This window comes from Solanum pennellii, chromosome 7 (assembly GCF_001406875.1).
Source record: "Solanum pennellii chromosome 7, SPENNV200".
Classification (NCBI taxonomy): domain Eukaryota; kingdom Viridiplantae; phylum Streptophyta; class Magnoliopsida; order Solanales; family Solanaceae; genus Solanum; species Solanum pennellii.
In genome coordinates this window covers 74353979-74374982 of record NC_028643.1, presented here as the reverse complement: position 1 = coordinate 74374982, position 21004 = coordinate 74353979, and the positions used below count along the sequence as shown (strand labels likewise).

Sequence of the window (21004 nt, the reverse complement as noted above, 5' to 3'; positions counted from 1 at the left end):
TTATTCGATGTTTCATACTTATATTAAAATTTGATTGTTTAAATTTGGAGAAGTAGGATTCTATTCAAAGAGAAATATTTTCTATTCAGAATTTTTCTATATCTAAAATTTAAACGTAAAATATCTAATTAAAAAAAAAGGTATGATCCACGGCCAGCTCTTGTAATTTTATTTATATATTTTAAGATATGTATTTTTTCTCTTGAAATAGTTACTCTATTTTATACTTTACAATTGGGGTGCCTATATCAGTGCATGTTATATCAATGCACGCATGTATTATCTATTTGCTACAAATCCAAAATGCAGCTACGTTTCGTATTTTTTGAAATTGTAATTATGTATCATAAATATTAGTATCTAAATGTTTGTCACGTTGCATAATTTTTCCTAAATGAATTGTGATTTGTGAGCTATATTCTGGGCTGAATCTGCTGGGCTGACCATGAAGATGACTGGGCCCGACTTTCGGCCCATTTGTACTTTCACTACTGCGTATTATGTGCCGTTTGAGGGCCCATATAAGTCTTCTCATGGATTTGAAATTGAATCCAACGTCTCTCTCCTCAACAAGTATCTATGAACTAAGAAGTCCAATTAAGTCTTATGTTTTTATGGGACCAACGACAAAAATGGAAATTTTACACCAATCTCATAGTTAAGAGTTTATTATACCATATCCTTTTTCTTTTTTTAAATTACAAAAATTCCTTAAATTTGGTGGAATTTGTAAACATTTCAAAACGTCCTGGTACATTGCGTCCTTATTTTGAATACACCGCTCAGTGTCCGGTACCTTGCGTCTCGATTTTGGATATATCACTCAACATTTTAATACATCCCGTAAAGTGACGTATTCGACTAGCACATCACACAAAGTGACGTATCCGCGCGTAAAGTGATGTATTAGATCAATACGCGTAAAGTGATGTATCCAAGAATAGGAGAGACTAGAGATTTTTATATTTTTTTCAAATTGTAGGAAATTTTAAAGAATATGGTAAAATAAGTTGTGTATTTAGGCAATTTTCCATAAAATAAAACACATTTGAGTGGTCACAAATTTAAAATTTCTAACATATTTTAGCTACGCCATATATAAGCAAATGAACTTGTAAATTCAGCTGATAATTGAGCATGAAATTATTCCAAGTTGCTGAAATCATAATGTAATTGCAGTGTCAAATATGATCACTAACTCATTAGATGTTGTATTATGTTAGAACTTTAATTTGCCTCAGAAATAACAACAAAGAAATGGTGGGGTCATTGATCTGCTGGAGTTCTTTTTTCCAGTTGGCAACAAGTTATGTTAACAACACTTTGCTGGTTGGAGAAAAATATATTCAACAAGTTATATTTTTAAAAATTAACCCTAAGTTCAGAAACTCATGTTGATTCAGATCATTTTCTTTTGAACATGACGATGTGTGTGTTCTCTTTTGAATATTACGATATGTTACAATCTAATCACGTTGGAGGAGCCAATTGAAATATCATCAAATTATATTTGGGACCTCGTTAAGAAAGAATATGTGCACAATGGATGTATAGAGGAAGAGATATTCTATTAGGGGGATGTTAATGGTTGTGTTGTTTTATTTTCATTAGCTATTTCTGATAGCAATCAGGAATCTCCTATTTCTATTTTCCTTTTTCATCTTTGGTTACTTAAGTTGATGAACAATCTTGTAAGTTTCTTTATTTGATCAAATACAAAAGCTTGGCTTGTCACACAATGTATGTGTTCTCTAAGTGTATCCTAGGAGTAAAGGTGATCTCACAAAATAATGTCATGTAAACAACAAAGTACACATGAACCGTAAAAATCAATCCATTAAGAAGTAGAACATCATTTAGATGTTGAAAGTTAAGAGAAAGTGATAAAAATAGTCCTTTATCTTTGAGAATAGGTTCAAAATAATTTCTTAAATTTGTTCTTTGTGTATTTTTTTTTTTATCATTTATGTTTACTAAAAAGTAAGTATTTTCTTTGAGAATAGGTTCAAAATAATTTCTTAAATTTGTTCTTGTGTATTTTTTTTTTATCATTTATGTTTACTAAAAAGTAAGTATTTTTTGTCTTTCATCAAATATGTTAAAAAAGCTTGAACACTTGGATTTAATTAGAAATCCGACTACTTTCTTCTCGTTCTTCTTAAAGATCAAATATGTCGAAAAAAAATTGATCGATTAGATTTAGTTAGAAAATCTAACTCCTTCTTCTCCTTCTCATTTGCCTTCTCCTCCTTCTTCTTCTTTAGAAGTGTAATTTTACTAATATCGATCTAGTTTTAACGTCTAATATAATTTTTGGTGTTCTAATTTATGAATTGACAAAATTTTGTTGTTGTCTCTCGTTAAAAAAAAATTCTTATAATTTTTGTTATTTATTAAATCAATGACTCTATTTTCTTAAAAATATTATACACAATAAATTAATCAATACTCGCTTTTGACTAACTCAAAGATAATAGTTGTTTGGCCATAGATTTATTCACGAAGTATAGAGATATGTGATTAATATATCAATACCTTTTTTGTGAGTCATGATTTGATTTATTCATTTAGTAAAATTCTATAAGAATTTGGAAAATTTTTGATATTTTTCAAAAATTATGAAATTTTATGTTTACAAAAAATAAATAACTTAAAAAATCTACTTTACATGTCCAAAGAAAATATTAACCTCAAATAGACATGATTATCATAAACTATAAAAGGCTTAAGTATTACAAAACCAAATATGAGGGAAGATTTATGTACCTTTTGACTTTTTCTATTTTTTTTGGAAAATAGTTTAGCATCAATACCAAATAATAAGGGATGAAGTGACTTTAGTGGATTTGGTGTTATAATCGGACGATAATATAAGTTATTTCACGAGTGATAATATAAACTATATATATTTTTAATTTAATATTATCACTAAAATATAGCAATTAACAAGCAATTTTATCATCACTTAATCTATTAATCATATTAAATTAATATGACTTCAATTAAATATCACCACCTCATAAATTTTTACTATAAAAAAATAGTATGATTTAAAGTAAATATCACGATCAATAACAAGAGTAGGTAAGGTGTGATGTGAGGTAACTTTAGAGGGACCGATTTCTTTGTGTTGTCTAAAAAAGACGTTTTGAAGATTCTGATTTGTCTCAAAATTCCACTACGCCCTTTTTTCTCTTGGCGCCTTCGGAACAAGAATAATTCTGAATAAAACAACTAATCAAAGCGTACCATTAGTGAATATAAGGAACAAAAAAGGGGAAATTTCAAAATAAAGCCAACTAACTTGCAAAAAGGAAAACACCCTTACAGTTTCCTCATGATTTTCAATTTTTGATTCCATTTACTTACTTCATTAAGTTTTTAAAACTGTTAGTAAGTATATGTTAGGATTCACTCGCACACGGCGCCAATGTGATCATTAAGATAGTTCAACGAATCAGTCAAATTCACTCGCACACGGCGCCATCACGCGTCTTCATCCTTCTTCCTTCCGTCTCCTTTATAGATCCGAATTTCGCCCAAAAGTCCTTTACTGTTGACGCACGCAGCACGCTTAATTTCTGATTCTTCCGAATATCGCTCTGCATACGTAGCATAAAATTCATATACTTTTCTTTCTCAGGTACATCTTCTGTTTCTGCTTTTTCTCATTCGAAATTCCAGTTTGATTCATGAAGCAACGTTTAATTTGATTGAATTTGCACGAAGTCAATCGCTTTCAATTCCTTGTTGATCGTTGTTTCCTATCTGAATTGCGTGTAGAAATGTATGTGAATTTTGGTTTTTGGAAGTTGAACTGAACGTCAGACGACTGATTATGTGCTGAATGTAAATTTATGAAGAAGTTTGACTTAAGTCGATATGAGGAATCAGTATTTTCCGCAGGATACATGTTTGTTGAAATTTCTCTCACGGCCTTTGAACAGAGTAATTTCCATGATTTGAGTGTATTTAAAGAAATTTATTGCTGAAAAATGTGATAATACCAGTTATTAATTTCAATTTTACTTCATTTTACCTTATTTCTGTTTTGCTTATTTATGAGCAATTTGTTTGTTAATGTAGCTGCAGCTGGAGTTAATGGCAGATTCTGAGTCCGAGCACAATAACATCCATAGAGACTTTTATATTCCTACTTATATACTTGCACCGAATGCTTCGAGCAACAGTTTACGTTTACCTGATGTACCAACATGCCCTGTGCTAGTGTTCGTCAACTCTAAAAGTGGAGGTCAACTTGGAGGAGAACTTCTTCGTACATTTCGCCATCTTCTTAACAAATATCAGGTACTTAAGCTGTTTCCCTTGATTTACATAGGCCAAAGAAATGACTGCACAAGTTATTAGGTACTTTGCTTGTGTTCATCAACTCTAACTGGACAAGCTATTTTGTGAACATGATATATATTATTTCGCTTCTATATAATTCTTTTTGTTACATAACTTTTCAGGTTTTTGATTTGGGAGATGAAGCTCCTGATAGTGTTTTACGTAGACTGTATTTGAATATAGAAAGGCTCAAGGGTAATGGTGATCACTTTGCCGCCGAAATTGAAGAGAGAATGAGAATTATTGTGAGTTGAATTCTTTGAGTCGGTTCATGATTTTAACAGGTTTTCTCATAACTTCACCAGAGGGCCAGATGATTATTTTCCAGCATAACGTATTGACGTTGAATATATATTAGGTTGCAGGTGGAGATGGAACGGCTGGCTGGCTTCTCGGAGTTGTATCTGATCTCAAACTATCTCAGCCACCTCCAATTGCAACAGTACCTCTGGGAACTGGAAATAACCTTCCATTTGCTTTTGGCTGGGTATGGATCTGTAGCAGAAACTGTTGACTCACTAGATTTTGTGAAGGATATTTTCATGTAAATTGTAGCTCTCGTTATAGTGGTGCACTCGCTATGCAATTTGTTTTCTAGTTTTTATTATACTATTTCGAAATTATCTATAAAGTATAAACAATCTGGAATCCGTGTATACAAAAAAATTGCTCATAAACATGTTCTTCCTATAATACATTAGTTAGTGGGTCTTTAGCATTGAGAAAGATACTTTGTGTGATGTGTAGTTTTGGTGATTGACAGGGAAAGAAGAATCCAGGGACCGACCTTAACTCCGTCATCTCTTTTTTGAAGCAAGTAATGAATGCAAAGGAAATGAAGATGGACAGGTTATTTTGTTAGTTCATATGTGATATTGTGGCCTGTCCGAGATTTTCTTAATTTTCTTTTTTGATCCCTTGATGATCAAGTTTTAATTCTTTATTCAAACTTCTTGGCAGTGATACAAGCTGAATGCATTGTCTAGGTTAAATTGAATATTGTTGTTTTATACATCAAAGAGATGAGAGCTTGTGATGTATAATTAATTAAAGTGCAGACATCAGGGGTCTCATTTATTATATACTGTTATTGTTTTTCTTGACTCAAAAGTAAAGAAATAAAATATAACAACAAAATGCAAAGATGACATTGATGTAACTATATATTTTTGTGTATAATATGTGGATCCTCCTTAAAGATCTATCTTTCATGGAAATTGGCCAATATTTATATGGTCTCTAGTTGAGTCTAGGAATATTATAGTTTGGGTTGATGATGTTGTGAAAGCTCTAGCTTCCATGAAAAGAGAGTTGGAACAGCATAACATGCTCTTAATCCGCGGTCTCTCCATTTTCTACAGGTTCATAATCTAAACAGTAGTTGAGCAAAGATTGCTATATACACCATTGTTTTGTGCTTGTCATTCAATATTGGTAAAGGTCAACAGATTTCTGTGTATTCTATTTCTTGTGATAATTGACCAATCTTAAGTTCTTTACATGAAGAATTTTTTTGTTGATTTAAGTGCCTTTTTTTGTTGTACACAACCATAATAAACTCTTCCGAAGTAACTGGAAGCTCAAGTTTTTGGGAAATTTTCTATTGTTGTTATATCCTATACTCTTGGGGCTCGTTTGGTACGAGGGGATAACTACTTTGGGATTAATTTAGGATGAGTTCATTCCATGTTTGGTTGATATATATTCGTGGGATAACTTATCACATGATTAATTATCCTGGGTTTGTTGTGTTGTTTTAATCCCATATTGGGGGTGAGAAACAATCATGTGATAACTTGTTCCCCAGCCAAACGAGCCATTAGCATGGTATATATATATTTTGATTGCGGACTTTTCTTGAAGTATTCTAGGATTAGGAGTAATATAATTTCATGGTATAAAAAATGGTGCATCATGACTGCTCATTCTCAATCAACTGGTGTTAAAAAAATTTCTTTATGCAGTTGGCACATTCTTATGAGGATGAGGGCACCAAAAGTTGGTTCTTGTGATCCTGTTGCACCGCTAGAATTGCCTCATTCTTTGCATGCCTTTCACCGGGTTTCTTTATCTGATGAACTGAACGTGGTAAGACATAGTTATTTGTTAGTGCATTTCTCTTGTAAAGAAATTATCTACTCTAACATGAAAAACAGACACTTCCATACAGTTTATTTGTATCTCCATAAGATCTTGGTCACTAGTATTCATTTTATTTTTTTTTGGTGGTTGTGTTATGTCTTTGCTGATAGTATATTAAACCTGGTTCTGCTTCTGTAAAGTCTTGCTCCACAGTAAAATAAATAAATCTAGGTGTCACCTTAAGTCTTCTGTTAATCTAATGGCTAATAACATCCAACAGAGGCACCTATTGTACGAGTACACAATCACTGCAAATAATTTATTTCATTATTTTTATGATACTCTTGGCTTTCAACGATAGTGTTGATTATAAAGAATATTCTACAACATAAATTTCCTTCCTTTGAGAGAAAGATGAACGAAAAATCACTGTAATTGTAAAAAGGTTCTTGAATAGTGTCGCAGAAACAGTGAACAGCTATTGGAGTTGATAATATTTGTCCTTCAGCACTTTTCACATATAAAGGTAAATGAGTCTTCGAATTGGCTAAACTGATATGGTTGGATGGAGATACCACTATTGTTAATGGCTTGGAGTACATATAATTAATTGCATTAAGTTGTTCAAGCCTAATCTTCTATGAGAAAGGAAAACTGCAACATTCACCATTATGTTTTGACTGCGATTTGTAAGAGCAAATCATATGTAAAAGAATCAGTATCTTTTACAAATATCAGCTTCTGCATTCAGTAAATTTACTACCTTACAAAGGAATTTCCTTGTGTATTTACTTGTAGTTAGGTATTCATATGAAGCCCAGGGTGGGGCATATTCGGGTAAGATTTCTATTTTGACATACCAATTTCAAATGTATTCACATTGATTGAGAATGAAAAGTGAACATATGTTATGTCTATCAAATATGCATGCATACATATATCTATCAGTGTTCATGCGTACTTTCTGGCTTTTGCAAGTTACAATATTCTTAGCTTGGTCTGGTTTCAAAGTGTTAACCCATGACTTCTTTCCTCTTTTTAACCTAATACAATGCAGGAAGGTTTCCATACATTTCGTGGAGGTTTCTGGAATTACTTCAGCATGGGTAAGTGCATGTTCTTTTGATTAGGAATTAAATTCTATATAGCCATTTAACTTCTTATTTTTTGTCAGGCCAGTTAATAATATCGATTAGTTATTGGACATACAAGTATGAGGTTGGGCTTATCCTGTTCAATACCTATAAGAAATGATTATCTTTATACCAACTAGAGAAGTAACCTAAATAAGACGAGGTGGACCTAAAATTATATGAAGGAAAGTTGTTTCTGAAGATCTACAATCTCTTGGTAGCAGAAATAAACTTCTTGCATAAGACTGCCTTAATCTACAGAGACTATGATCTGAAGTTATTTCTTTGCTTCTTCTGTCAGTCATTGTACTACATCTAACACGAATTCTCTGTTGTCAGGAATGGATGCACAAGTATCTTATGCATTTCACTCAGAGAGGAAAATGAACCCTGACAAATTCAAAAACCAACTTGTCAATCAGGTAGTTAAGTGGATGGCAGAAATTAACATGATACAGCTTTTCTTTGATATTTTCCCTCTGAATCTTTGCATATCAATTTGAAGTTAATTGTCAAGTCTTGTGCTTCTGGACCTTTGTTTTGTTCTATCTTGAAGAAAAGAAAATTACTCTCAATTTAATGACTGCTGTGGAAAAACAAATAAGTTGAAGATGTGGGATTGGACTCTTGATAGCAGGAGTCAAGACTTTTGGTATTCTGTATTATCTTGTGATGAGTCTTAATATGTTCTGTTCTATCACAAAGAAAGTAAATGACTACAGTATTAACTCTGTTTAGGTATCAGCTTATGGAAATTTGATTAATGAGACTCTCTAGCTTTACATCCCCCACTGTTGAGACAGATGAAAACATAAGATAGATCAAAGAAAAATACGTTTGCAGCTTTTGTCTTGATTCGTCTGCCATAGACCCTCCTATAAAACCTAGTTTATTATATCCTTGTGGAAACCCAGTAATCAAAAGTTGTTGACTGGGCTAATGTTTCAATAAATTCACTAGTATGGGTTGGCTCTGAAGTCATTGCTAGAAATATAGGTGATTTGAAGAAGAAAAGATTAAGAAACTGATCAAGGTCCATACTAGTTGGTTTTATTTTCCTTTTCTTAAATACGTTGACAGAGGGGAAGTAGGTGATATTATGCTTAATAAGATATAGAATCATCTGTGAAAAGAATAAGATATATGAAGCTTTTACCTACTGGTAGTAATGCTGTTTTATTTCACTATTTTGCATTTTCCTTCTTATATTGCTTATGCCTCTACTAACTATTCGTAAAACAATTTGCAATGACTGGTACTCAAGATAAATGAGGGATAGCCCCAGCCTCCAACTGTAAAATTGGATATCGAGTAAGCAGCAATGCAAAGTGAGTAATGTCATACTTAGGCTCTCCCGCTCAGGGGTGTTAAGCTCATACGTAGCAGTAGAGTTTATATTTCTATCGACCAATTAAAAATTATTAATGCAACAAGTTATATAATTGCCATATAATACCATGCTAATTTACTTGGCATTTAGTAACTAAGTGGAATTCACGGTTTCTCTATCCTAGCTCAAATGAAATTATTTGCATCATTTTTTCTTGAGGTAGGGTTCTAGCATCTTTTAACATACTGTAAATGATTCAAATTACCTGAAATCATCTATTGCTTCAGAGTAAATAATATTTGAAAAGAATGCCTAAAGCGAATTTTTCTTGCTCCACAGAGTTCATATTTAAAGCTAGGATGTACACAAGGATGGTTTTTTGCTCCTCTCGTTCATCCTTCTTCAAAGTGAGTCTTCAATGTAGTTCTGTTACAGAACTTCTTTCATATCTTTTGCAACTCAACAACACTATATCTTCTTTTGTGGAAGCTTGACCCTTTTGAAGATCTGATATAAGCTGCACCTTATGATTTTTTCAACAGATAAATCACAATTGGAATAGTCACATAGTTTTAGACTCCTGAGACTGATCATATTCAGTTCTATAATCTGCTTGAACTTTTTATTATCTGTTTCATCAGTAATATGGTACCTTGCTTTTACGTGCTAACTTTAAATAGCCATGTAAATTTGTTTTGATCTTCTTGCCAGATACATGAAAATGTGAACTGGATGATAGCTCTTGGTAACTTAGTGAGATACTCTTTTTTTCTGATTTAAAAGCCTTTTCTTTTTAGTTCATTCTAAAATAGTGTTATCTCTTCGAAAGTTCTCAGTTTTATTTAAACTTAGTAGAGTAGTTTGTCAGCATCATAATTAGCCAATATATTAGCAACTTCTACTCTAAATTTACGAAAGTTGATTGTTCCTGCATACTGCATACATGACTGTGAGAATAGATGAAGTATTGCATTACTTGCCGGGTAAACCATGACAATAACTTGACATAGAAAGATATAATTACAAATTATGCAACTATCATTATTTTCCAACCAGCATTTTTCCTGTTCATAATTTGTGCCAAGTTGTGAGTATAAATTTGAACAAGAATTTCGAGGAAAAATCAGAAATTTTCTTGTCATAAAACGGTGTTAATTACGTATTGATTGAATATTTTACCACCATCTCTTATGAGGGTACACCTTATGAAAATTTTCTGGTCTCTGGTGGCAGCTAATTTTAATTTACTGCAGGAACATAGCTCAACTGACTAAGGTTAAGATAATGAAAAAGCAGGGTGAATGGCAAGACCTTCACATCCCACCCAGGTAATTTTAGTTACTTGTAGTATAGGAACCTAGATGACGACTTGACAATTTACTTTTCTGTATCATTCTTCAAATACAATATTTTTGTTGTTTTCCTGTAACCTGTTTGTTGTTGCATTACAGCATCTATCTCAATGCTTGATGAAGTTGGCTCCTGTAGAACCACCTATGAGTTACGTATATTTATTCTTTTTTGTTGTCCAATTGTACATGCAGTGTCAGGTCAATTGTATGCCTCAACTTGCCTAGCTTTTCCGGTGGACTAAATCCCTGGGGAACACCAAATAGCAACAAACGTCGATATGTATGCATTCCAAACAAGCTTCTTCCCAAATCTGCATCATTTTTTTTTTCTGTTGTAGTTATACTGACGTGCTTATATTTCTTCAATGGACAGAGGGACTTGACTCCTCCATTTGTAGACGACGGCCTTCTTGAGGTTGTTGGATTCAGAGACGCTTGGCACGGATTGGTCCTCCTTGCTCCAAAAGGACATGGGACACGTCTAGCCCAGGTTAGGAACAAATTGTCTTAAATACGAATATTTTTGTGTGTATGTATGTGAACCGATAAGTAGTTCTGTTTCTACCAGTGATCAACTGTCTTTTGTATTGCAACTTGCACGAAAGAATAAAAACATTGAACCATAGAGTTAGCCTGGAAAAAGAAAACATTGAACAGATAGAATATAGGTCCCATAAACTTTTTTTTGTTGTGATAAAGCAAAATGTAGTTGCAGAATCTGTCTAAATTATTGCTTGTGGCCCTGAGAAAATAGTTATCCACCATGACCAGTTTCCTTGGAGAGGTCATTTTATCAGATCTTTTCCGAAAACCAGAATTTATGTTTACTTGTATGTAAGCAGAGCTACTATTTATCTTATATCCTCTATGGTTTTCATACTTGTAGGCGCATGGAATCCGGTTTGAGTTTCAGAAAGGTGCAGCTGATCATACATTCATGAGGATTGATGGGGAACCCTGGAAGCAGCCACTACCTGATAATGATGATACTGTTGTGGTAGAAATTTCTCATCTAGGCCAAGTTAAGATGCTTGCTACCCACGACTGCAGAGCCAAAAGTATACATGATCCCACAAGTCAATTCAGTCATGACGCTGATGAGGTTGATAGTGATGAAGAAAATTCAGTCACTGAAGAACGGAGGAAATTTGGGGCAGCAGACACTTTCAAAATTCCAGATGAGGTTGATGTTTCTAGTCTCAGTTAATTCCGTAATTCTTCTCTGTTCTGTTACCTCTATAGTACATTTTAGTACATTTGCTGTACAGTTAGGCATAACAAGGCTCCATGTCGAATTAACAAGACATGGATATTTTAGAGGTTTTGCATAGAGAATTTCGTGATCATTTGGTGTATAGGAGAAAGTTTGCTTTCTTGCTGTATGATAAAAGAGATGCTAGAAATCACCATCATAACCTTTTACAGGCTAGATTTTATTTAGCCAGAACATTATTTGTCTTAAAAAGTTGTATTCTCTACCAAAAGTGACCAGATTAGAAATATCATTATTTTTGTATGCTTGCGTCTACTCGATCTGAAGTCCGAGTTTAAAGGCCCTAATCTTCGAGGATAGGGTAGGATTATTGCATTTTTACCTTCAAGAACATTCTGCAAGTTACAGCAGAGTTCAACTGATTTTATCAGTACTCTGGTAAGAATAAGATAGTCATAAAGCAATGTTTACACAGCTTGAAACAAAACCAGAACTAAAGAAAATGAGAGAGCATGACAGCTGAGTAACTCTTTGATTTTTGTCACTACACAGAGGGGCTTTATCTACAAACAATTTGGAGAGAGTTGCAACAATAAAGCTATTCTGTTTAAGCAGGAAATAATGAACATTGCGATATATCTCAATTACTGTAATAACAAAACATTCAACGTAACTTTGATCTTCTAATATAACTTGCCTGATCTTTGGAGACTGAGCTCTATTGTACATGGAATGTTCCCGCTAGTGGAACAAGTCAATGAGGTCCAGGCAGGAGTACAAATTGATGATCTCCCTTACCTCCCAGCATATTGGTAGTCTCCCAAGCATTTTGTCACAGTCTCATTGGCCTTCTGAGTTTCCCTTTCACCTCTCTTTTTCTTCTCCCTAAACAACACACACATTATAAAATTGAGATAAAATGGTAAAAGTATTTTCACCAGACAAAGTCTTGATTGACTATTTACACTATACCAAAATACATGTGAAGAATGTAAAAGATGGAGAGGAAGGGAAACAAGGGGCATAAACAAGAGTGTTTTCCTGGGGTGGGAATGAGGTGGATAAGTAGGGGTAGGGAAGAGAAAAGTCATGGATTTCTGGTAGATTATGTGGAATAAAACCTTGTTAGAGCTTATCAATGCTAGAGAAAAATGCAGCTGAATAGTTTTAGAAAATAGTTGAGAGAAAGGATATCGAAGAGTATTGAACCAAGAAAGAGCTCTAACCTTTCCACGTATTCCTTCAACAGCTCTTTAGCCTGAACCAGCTTGGAGAGCAAATTGCGATAAACGTCAAGGTCCCGGTCCACACTTTTCTTATTTACATTGAGTGCGGCACAAAGCTGTCATGTTTTACCCCACAAGTCAACAATGATATTCTCGTCTAAGTGCATTGGAATTTATATGAGCATAAACATGGGGGTTTCACCTATACGTGAACACATTCAGGAAACCTGCTACACTAGCTACTCTGATTATAAGCAGGACCATTGTTATTTTACCAAACAAGTGACATTTTCTTCTTTTTGCTAGCACAAATTCTTGAAAACTAACCTAGCCACCAAAGACCTCATGCAAAGATTACAACGAGGAACTCTAACTAAAGGAGAGTCTTCATATTAGCCTTCTTGCTGTACAGAATTTTCATGAAACACAAAAAAGTGTTGTTCTATAATAACAAAGACAGGGCAATTTAATTCTCTTCATACATATTACATAGAGGGTTCACAGAAACCTTTTACTTTCTTGTGCAGGTTAAGAGACAAAATAGGTCTCATGGGAGGAAGCCTAGACTATGGGCGCTATTAAGGAATTTGCTCGCCTTTCGTTTAGAGAGACATTGAATTTCATCCTAATGGAGTTGATATGTTGTATATGAGAAGAATGATTTGAACTTTTTCTTTGTTCCCTCGTTTCCCTCTTTTGTGATGGATGTAACTGTTTGTGAAGATCATCATTTAGCAATCACACATCAGTGCAATTAAGAAATGCTAGCATTGGTCGCTGACTTAAAGTGATAGAGAGACATAGTAGAACTCCTGATATTTCTGGTACAATTCCAGAGATATCATGGGCAGGTTAAATGCATTCAAGAAACTTGCACAGACAATAACAGAAAGAGTTCCTTTGGCCATTAATCCATGTGTGTTTACTTGTTATAGGATGAGTGCCATCAATTATCTTTCTCACAGATTTCCTGAGGACGGATACCTTAGACTTCAGAATTAACACTTCCCCGCATAACCATGTTTTATGGAATAAAGATTTCAATGTTCTTGAAAGTTAAATTTGTACAGTTACGGACAATGAACTGTAGTTTTAGTCCATACAATGCACAGGTCTGAGTTTTACCTTATATCATAAAACAACCATGTAAGATTTTACACACTTTTATTTTAAGAATCTATTGCTTCATATCTACTTCTAGTGTGATCTAGCACTCATGGATGTTCATTTTTTTTTTTAAAAAAAAAAAAAAAGTCAAGATTCAAGAAGAAAAAGAAACAGTAACATTGGGCAAGGTAACTGAAGGGAATATTTTAAATGTGAATCAGTTAAGAAGTGCCAAAAGTACTGGTGAATTCTCTTTCATTAAGCCAAAATAAGCAAGTCAACCCCCTCCAATAGTATATTGCAATTCTGAGAACTCAGTCCAGCTTCAATGCCTTTATGTATAAAATAATCCCATTAAAATCAATTTAGTTCATCACCAAAGTATTCATGCCAACTAGGCCAAAACCATAACCAACTATATTGAGCAAAACCTCAAATTTTAAGTGATCTACATGCTGAAAGCGAGTCTTCTGCTCTTTTAAGAAACTTCACTTTGAACAGGAAAAAGTCCAGAAGACCGGAGTGTTCTATGGTGCACTTTCCTGGCATCAAACAGTGGGAATTGGCTTTAGGCTTCATGCTAAGAAAAAAGAAGAAGCTTGCCACTGAACTTTCACAGAAGGGCGCAAAAAGAAGACTAGATATGGAGGCTTTAGCAGCAAATGGTCCTATAGGGAAATGCTGTTGCTAATGGCTGGGAATTACCTGAAGTAAATAGTAATGAAAGAATATATCTGCTGATTCTTTTGCAACAGACATTATTAGCAAATCAATTAAGACTCATGAGCAGGAAACAGGAGTGTGAATCTTCTTGAGAATAAAGCAGAGCAGGAAATTGGTCCCCAAATGTCAGAAAAATAAGTGAAAATCACTAAATCAACGGCCTGATCATGTCTAATTCCAGGCAACAAGGGGAATGACCCTACTCTCTGAAATTACTCTCTAATTCTCTGAATGGTTTTCGTCCATTCACTTTGCCGTTTTGATATCAGCCAGAATGATACGGTAGGTTTTCCATATCTGGCGGTAATAAAGTATAGAGGCTAGCACGGAAACATGAGTGAATATCTAGCCCCAACTTAAGAAGCTCTAAAAGAAAATGTGTCATCGGTATTATGACTTGAACCAGGTTCCCAATTTTTAGAGTTCTATTTGAGATGAATACTAGAAAATTTATATGTTCTTGTTCTTGTTCATATTTTGTTTCATTTTTTAAATGCACCGAGTAATTAGTTATGCAAAGAAAATGATACGGTAGGTTTTCCATATCTGGCGGTAATAAAGTATAGAGGCTAGCACGGAAACATGAGTGAATATCTAGCCCCAACTTAAGAAGCTCTAAAAGAAAATGTGTCATTGGTATTATGACTTGAACCAGGTTCCCAATTTTTAGAGTTCTATTTGAGATGAATACTAGAAAATTTATATGTTCTTGTTCTTGTTCTTGTTCATATTTTGTTTCATTTTTTAAATGCACCGAGTAATTAGTTATGCAAAGGGAAATTGAAACTATATGTTTCTAACCCGGATATGGGCTTACAACTCCTGATCATGAGTAGCCTTTCCTCTGACACTAAATTACTTGACACGTTTATCATAATTATTCCCGAAGTGTTACAAGTTTACACAAACCATAGAGCTTGTGGTGTTTCTAGATGATTTAAGTAATCCAAGTAAACATAAACGAGCAAGAAGTTCTTGTAATATACAAAATATAAGATGAAGAATGTTATGATATATACCTTTTCTAAGATGGTTGGATCAGTTACATTTGCCAACTCAAGTAGGCGAAAGAGACCAACCGCAAATAATCGACTGTAACAGAAGCCGTCCTTGGTTCCAGCTCGCTGTGCAATATCCTTGAAAATGTTTTCAATTTCTCCATCTTTGGATGAAAAGTCAACTAGTGTATTGGCATTTTGAGTACGAGCCCATTCTTCTAATTTTTGTGCATCAGCTCTATAAACATACTGGGAAAGTTAGAATCTCTAGAAAGGAAAAGATTCATGGGCATACATCATAATAAAAGGTCACTACACTCCTGATAAATCTACTCAATGTTAGACAAAAGATTATAACAACTACAACAGTAACATCAACAGCATCTATGCCTAAACCCCAAACTATTGGCAGTTGGCTATATGAATCATCAATATCCATTTTGCTCATTTCATTTCTGCTCCAGACAAACGAATGTGATAAATGAAATAAGAACATCCACAAACACTTCTAACCTTCTTACATTGGATGTCCATGAATCTTGATATTTAAAAGGTGATGCACAGGAAATATCTAAAAGAAGATTGAAGATCTTCCCATATTATTAAGTTTCAAATAAATGGAGCATGGTCTCGGCATTTTCTTGGTTAGTTCATTTTTAGCTAAAATATAGCCACCTCAAATTACAATCTACCTTTTTAACATAGAATTCTAAGGCTTGAGCTTTTGTGGCAAGTTTTTTTTAAAAAAAAAAAACTATAAAAAGAAAAGAAAAAATGTGCCACAAAAACTGTGGCAGAGTTCAGTATTATAAAATCAGATGAGTCTCTGTTTGAATGGAAATCAACACCTTAACCTCTAGTCACTAAAGATTAAGGTCCTTGGATTTATTCTGCTCCCAGCATTATATTTCTGTGTTTGTTTCTTCAAGGCATAAGAGACATAATCTACTTCAATTCATAGGCCACATGGTTTTAGTCTTAAACAACTAACTCCTATAGTTGAACATCTTCTTCATTCCTAAGGCAAAGATTTGCATTTACACTAGATAAGTCTTCTTTAGTGAAATAGGAGACGCCTATTTCTAAGTCACTAACCTAACCTTTTGATGGAGTACATAGAGCAAACTCTAGAACAATATTAGAATTATCTTAACAAGATAAAGATTGACACTTTTGGCTACCGCAAGAAAGGCTCTCCCTGGTATTCTATCTAGTATATAAAGATGTACTTATGATTCAACTCTTTTCATCAATCAAATTTCTCATTCTAGCATTTTGGGTGAATCATGATTGAGAATTTTCCATACTATGTTCAGAACTTAAGAGTAGTTGCACTATATTTGGGTTTTGCTAAGCATGTATGAAGTTTGGTTATGAAATCTAATCTATAAGTTGAGATTGTTTTGAGAGGCATGGGTTACGTTAGCCAGGTCAGAACCTACCAGGTGTCAGTCGTGGCTCTAAAATGGTCTCATGACACTCTACAAGTGGAAAAATGTATAATTTGGCTCGATCAATCTCATCCATGTAATCTCTTGGTTAAAAAACTTATAATAGACATATCCACTTCAGAATGGGGTTACTTTATTCAGTTCAATCATGGGTTCCTCTTCGTAAGCCCAGGAAGATACTGTTTAGATTAAGGATAACAGTAGCTACCTCTTAGTAAATAAAAGTTGATTCATACACCTCAATTTCTCAAACTCCATAATACGGCTAAGCCTATTCATCTTGGGTTTTGGTTCCATTCTCCAAGAAAATCTTAATGATAATTAAACTTATACTTTATCTACAACTACCTTACTGGAAAGCTCAATGCAAGCATCCCCTCACTTATAAAAAATTATTTGTGTGCCTTAAAACAAAAAAGGAGTAAAAAGCAACAAAAAGTGGCAAGAGATGGATTAAGCATGCCTGTATTGCTCAGGATCCTCCTTTAGCGCCTCTACATATGCTTTGAAGATAGCATTACGATCCTCTTCACTTGGGTAGCCCTCCATAAGTTGATCATACACAGTAACAAAACCTAGGGCAAACACAGGATCATATTGGTAGGATTTCTTGTACCTTGTCAAATGTTGTTGCACAATTAGCTCTTGTAACACTGTGTTGTAGACAGTTGGAATTGGTCGCTTGTAAGCGGTCAAAAACTTCATTTTAGTGTCAGCAACAGTTGGCAAATCTGGAAACAATTCAATATAACACGCTGCATTATTACCTCATAACATAAACACTTAAAAAATCACTAAGATAGAACTGAATAAGTAACGAGAAAGAAATTAGACGAAAAATGTGAATACAGAAAATGCGGACAGCTGCATGAACGTAGACAGAAATATTAAACAGGAGAAAACTTTATTTTATCTGTTAGTTCAATATCCATGTTTTCCCCCTTAACAAGTTAATTCAACTTTCATTAGCAATAAATAGTACTCCCTCCAATCCATTTTAGACAATGTTATTTGTATGAACATGGAGTCTAATATGTTAATTTGACTAGTATATGTACTTGATAATTCTTTTTGAAGAAGTAAGGTCATTTTATTTACACTACATTACAAAAGTTATATCATGTATGAAATCATCCCGTAAGCTAATTAGGGAGCTAACAAATATTTAAGCAATGTTCAAGAACTTATATGATCAAGAAAATGTCACACCAAAGTTAATATCAGGAATAGGTTAATGCATTTAAATTCGTGAAAGTTCTGAAAGCTGTATAAAAATGGAACAGTGTAAAACATCTATACAAGGCAGAATGTAGAGAGTATATAACAGTAAATATTCTCAATACTTCAAATCACATATAAGCAATTCCAACGAGAAAACATCCGCATTTCACTATATCTAGATCCAAATTCAACCTTTATGCATTTCATATAACAAACAGTAACTAGTTAAGCAATTGTAACATTACACATACAGAATCATGCAATTAGCTGAGAAAATAAACTAAAACAGAAATTAGATGAAAAAAAGTTACTGTATAGTTTAATTTTTCCTAATTCAAATTCGAAGCAATAAAGAGAACTTGCCTGCAGCTGAACTGGACGTGCAGTGAACGACAAAGCGAGAGGTGGAATTGGAAGATCGAACATTGACGGAATCAAATGAGAAGTTGGAACGGAACCTAAATGTATCAATAGAACGAGACGAAGAAACGGAGGATTTCCTTTCCGCCGATTGAGTAATCGCCGAGAAAGATACTGAAGTAACAGCCGCCATATTTCTACCGGTGAAGAAGAAGAGGAAGAAGAAGAAACTGTTGGTTGCTTTAGAGAATATAGTTGTATTCCATTTCAATTTTTTCTGTGAAAAATGGAGAATGGAGAAATGGAGTGTGAGGTTTGGATTTGAGGGCTTATCCGATGGCTTTTAGGATATTTCATTTTCATTTTTAATGTTTATCAATAGACGAATAATATCACAACACGTGTACTGATTGAATCCGTTGTGTACTACTCCTTTTTGTGGTTACGAACGATTATTGTAACTTGTAAGCTAGATGCCAAGTGGTGGCGTAGTTGGCATACGTCAAGGTCGATTTCTTGGTTCAATCTTTTTTCAGTTAAATTTATCTAATACGATTTATATCTTAATAGAATTATCAATCAAATTCAAAGAATAGTAGCTATAAATTTGAACTCGTTAGTTAGGTCAGATAAACACGGTAAAAAACTAAGTTTCTAATTATGATCAAATTAATTATTTAACTAAAAATATATTAAAAATAATAAAATTTTAGAAGTCATTCGAATGTAAAAGATAACGGTGAGAAACCTATCCATACTAAATCAGACATAATTAATTATTTAAATGAATTTACATTTATAATTTTAAAATATTATTAAATTATCATCAAAGAAAAAAGTAATTTACTCACATAATAGTTTCGCAATTTACTACCGAAAATTGATTTATTTATGTCAGAGAAAAGAAATAGAAGTCCCAGAGAATCACCAAGTTAGTAACTGGACATAGCCAGAAAGGTCATTTTGACATGCTGTTATATTGATACTTTTTTTTATTTCATGTGGATGAGGATTCAAATTTTTGAAATGATACTTTATGGAAAAAGTGACTTACTAAAATTTAATCACACCTTAAATAAAAGAGAGAACAATGAATATATGCTGTATTAATTCTTTATTTAATTTGAAAAGCATTATATTTTGGGAAAATGCATTGCTTTAAGGAAAATATAAAAGGAACTTGTTTGAGTGGCTCTGAGTCCTTTTAGCAAACTCTACTTGAAGCCTCACTTGCTTGTTTTTCCATCTATTCATAGTGTTTAAAACGTAAACATCGTATTCTTCTCGGATCTTACTTATGAAATATATAAAATATATTATATGGATTTAGAATTTTATATTGATGACAAAATACAAAATCAACTCATATTCAACTCTAACTATACATTAAAATTATAATTTGGGGTATCGCGTTGAGCCACTAAGCACCCGTGCCAAAATGCTCATACAGCAGGCCCAGAATCAAAAACTTTCGTCACATTGCTGATTGATGCAACTGTGATCATACTCCAGTTTTTCAGTCCATGGCCCATATGGGACTATATTTTCAGACCATGAGAATATAAAATTTTAATAATAATTGAACCATACAACTTTATTATTAAGATTAATTTCCACAAGCATATATGCTATAATACCTTTTCCAAAACATTTGCCAAAATAATGCATGTAGGAAAATGCCAACATGATGTGAACTCGAGCAGCAAAGGGCCTATTAATTAATTCATAATTAAACTATATTATCCCAAAACCTAACTTCTTTATTTTATTTTTTAAATAGTCCAAACTATAACTAAGTGGTGGAAATTACTATGATCAACTTTCGAGCTATAGGGTGCCTAGACGTTATAAAGCAAAGAGTAAACTGCTTCTAGGGTATTTATAAGATATAAAAATTTTACCGCTTTCATTTCATTTAACTTCGGCATATTAATTTGACAAAATTTTTAAATCTTTTATCAGAGGAATATTGTTAATAATTAGCTTTATTAATGATATTTTAAAACTTTAAATTTGATCATAATTTATAACTCGAAATACTCACTATTCGCAGAAACATTAATACTGAGAATTGATGAATTACTAGGCTATACTGAGAATTGATGAATTACTAGGCTACAAGACTCGAGGGTGTTTGGATTGACTTTTAATTTATGACTTACTTCATTTGTCCTATTTTATAGAATTACTTTGATTTGATATGAAATTGAAGTAAAAAAGAAAGAACTTTTAAAATTTATAGTCTAAAATAAATGACTTGTATTTGTATAACTATAAATCGTATTATTAAAAATAAAATAAATATTCTAAAATTAAATTATTACAGAAACATGTTATTCTTTTTAAAAATTGACTAAAAAAGTAAGATAGATAGTATAAAAATATAAACCAAAAAGTCATAAATTAAAAATTATAATTTTTTAGTTTCTTAAGCTAAGACATCTCTATTTTCTAAAAG

General features: G+C 33.1%; 2 protein-coding genes and 1 long non-coding RNA gene across 9 annotated transcripts; 2 read left to right on the top strand and 1 right to left on the bottom strand.

The window, feature by feature from the left end:
- The first annotated feature begins 3258 nt into the window (after positions 1-3258).
- Positions 3259-13921, top strand: LOC107025812 (diacylglycerol kinase 5-like). Of its 7 annotated transcripts, none has more exons than XM_027918582.1 (16): positions 3277-3643; positions 3784-3948; positions 4093-4308; positions 4473-4595; positions 4709-4837; positions 5114-5199; positions 6315-6438; positions 7231-7269; positions 7490-7538; positions 7905-7987; positions 9235-9302; positions 10149-10223; positions 10440-10527; positions 10621-10737; positions 11134-11430; positions 13214-13921. In XM_027918582.1, exons 2-16 carry the CDS (start codon positions 3883-3885, stop codon positions 13301-13303), a joined length of 1650 nt encoding a protein of 549 aa, XP_027774383.1. In that variant the 5' UTR covers positions 3277-3643; positions 3784-3882; the 3' UTR covers positions 13304-13921. The 7 variants fall into 7 exon arrangements, with proteins under 7 accessions (XP_015082050.1, XP_015082052.1, XP_015082053.1 ...); XM_015226562.2 differs by having other exon boundaries at positions 4087-4308; XM_015226564.2 differs by lacking the exon at positions 3784-3948 and having other exon boundaries at positions 3259-3643; positions 4087-4308.
- Positions 11915-18957, bottom strand: LOC107025814 (protein THYLAKOID FORMATION1, chloroplastic). The gene is made up of 5 exons (XM_015226568.2): positions 18550-18957; positions 17429-17696; positions 15536-15752; positions 12687-12802; positions 11915-12345 (listed from the first exon to the last, which is right to left on the bottom strand). Exons 1-5 carry the CDS (start codon positions 18737-18739, stop codon positions 12255-12257), a joined length of 882 nt encoding a protein of 293 aa, XP_015082054.1. The 5' UTR covers positions 18740-18957; the 3' UTR covers positions 11915-12254.
- Positions 14566-15132, top strand: LOC114078052. The gene is made up of 2 exons (XR_003579405.1): positions 14566-14802; positions 15052-15132. It is a non-coding gene; the product is annotated as an uncharacterized LOC114078052 (long non-coding RNA).
- Positions 18958-21004: the final 2047 nt, after the last annotated feature.

What these genes read in the sequence shown, in the direction of transcription:
- LOC107025812 (XM_015226562.2), top strand. Translation starts at nt 3,883, where the DNA reads ATGAGGAATCAGTATTTTCCGCAGGATACATGTTTGTTGAAATTTCTC. An exon ending in TTCCATTTGCTTTTGGCTGG is followed by an intron (nt 4,838 to 5,113) that starts GTATGGATCTGT and finishes GGTGATTGACAG; the next exon opens with GGAAAGAAGAATCCAGGGAC. An exon ending in CTGGAATTACTTCAGCATGG is followed by an intron (nt 7,539 to 7,904) that starts GTAAGTGCATGT and finishes CTCTGTTGTCAG; the next exon opens with GAATGGATGCACAAGTATCT.
- LOC107025814 (XM_015226568.2), bottom strand. Translation starts at nt 18,739, where the DNA reads ATGGCGGCTGTTACTTCAGTATCTTTCTCGGCGATTACTCAATCGGCG. An exon ending in CACGTCCAGTTCAGCTGCAG is followed by an intron (nt 17,697 to 18,549) that starts GCAAGTTCTCTT and finishes AATTGTTTCCAG; the next exon opens with ATTTGCCAACTGTTGCTGAC. An exon ending in ATCCAACCATCTTAGAAAAG is followed by an intron (nt 12,803 to 15,535) that starts GTATATATCATA and finishes AAAACATGACAG; the next exon opens with CTTTGTGCCGCACTCAATGT.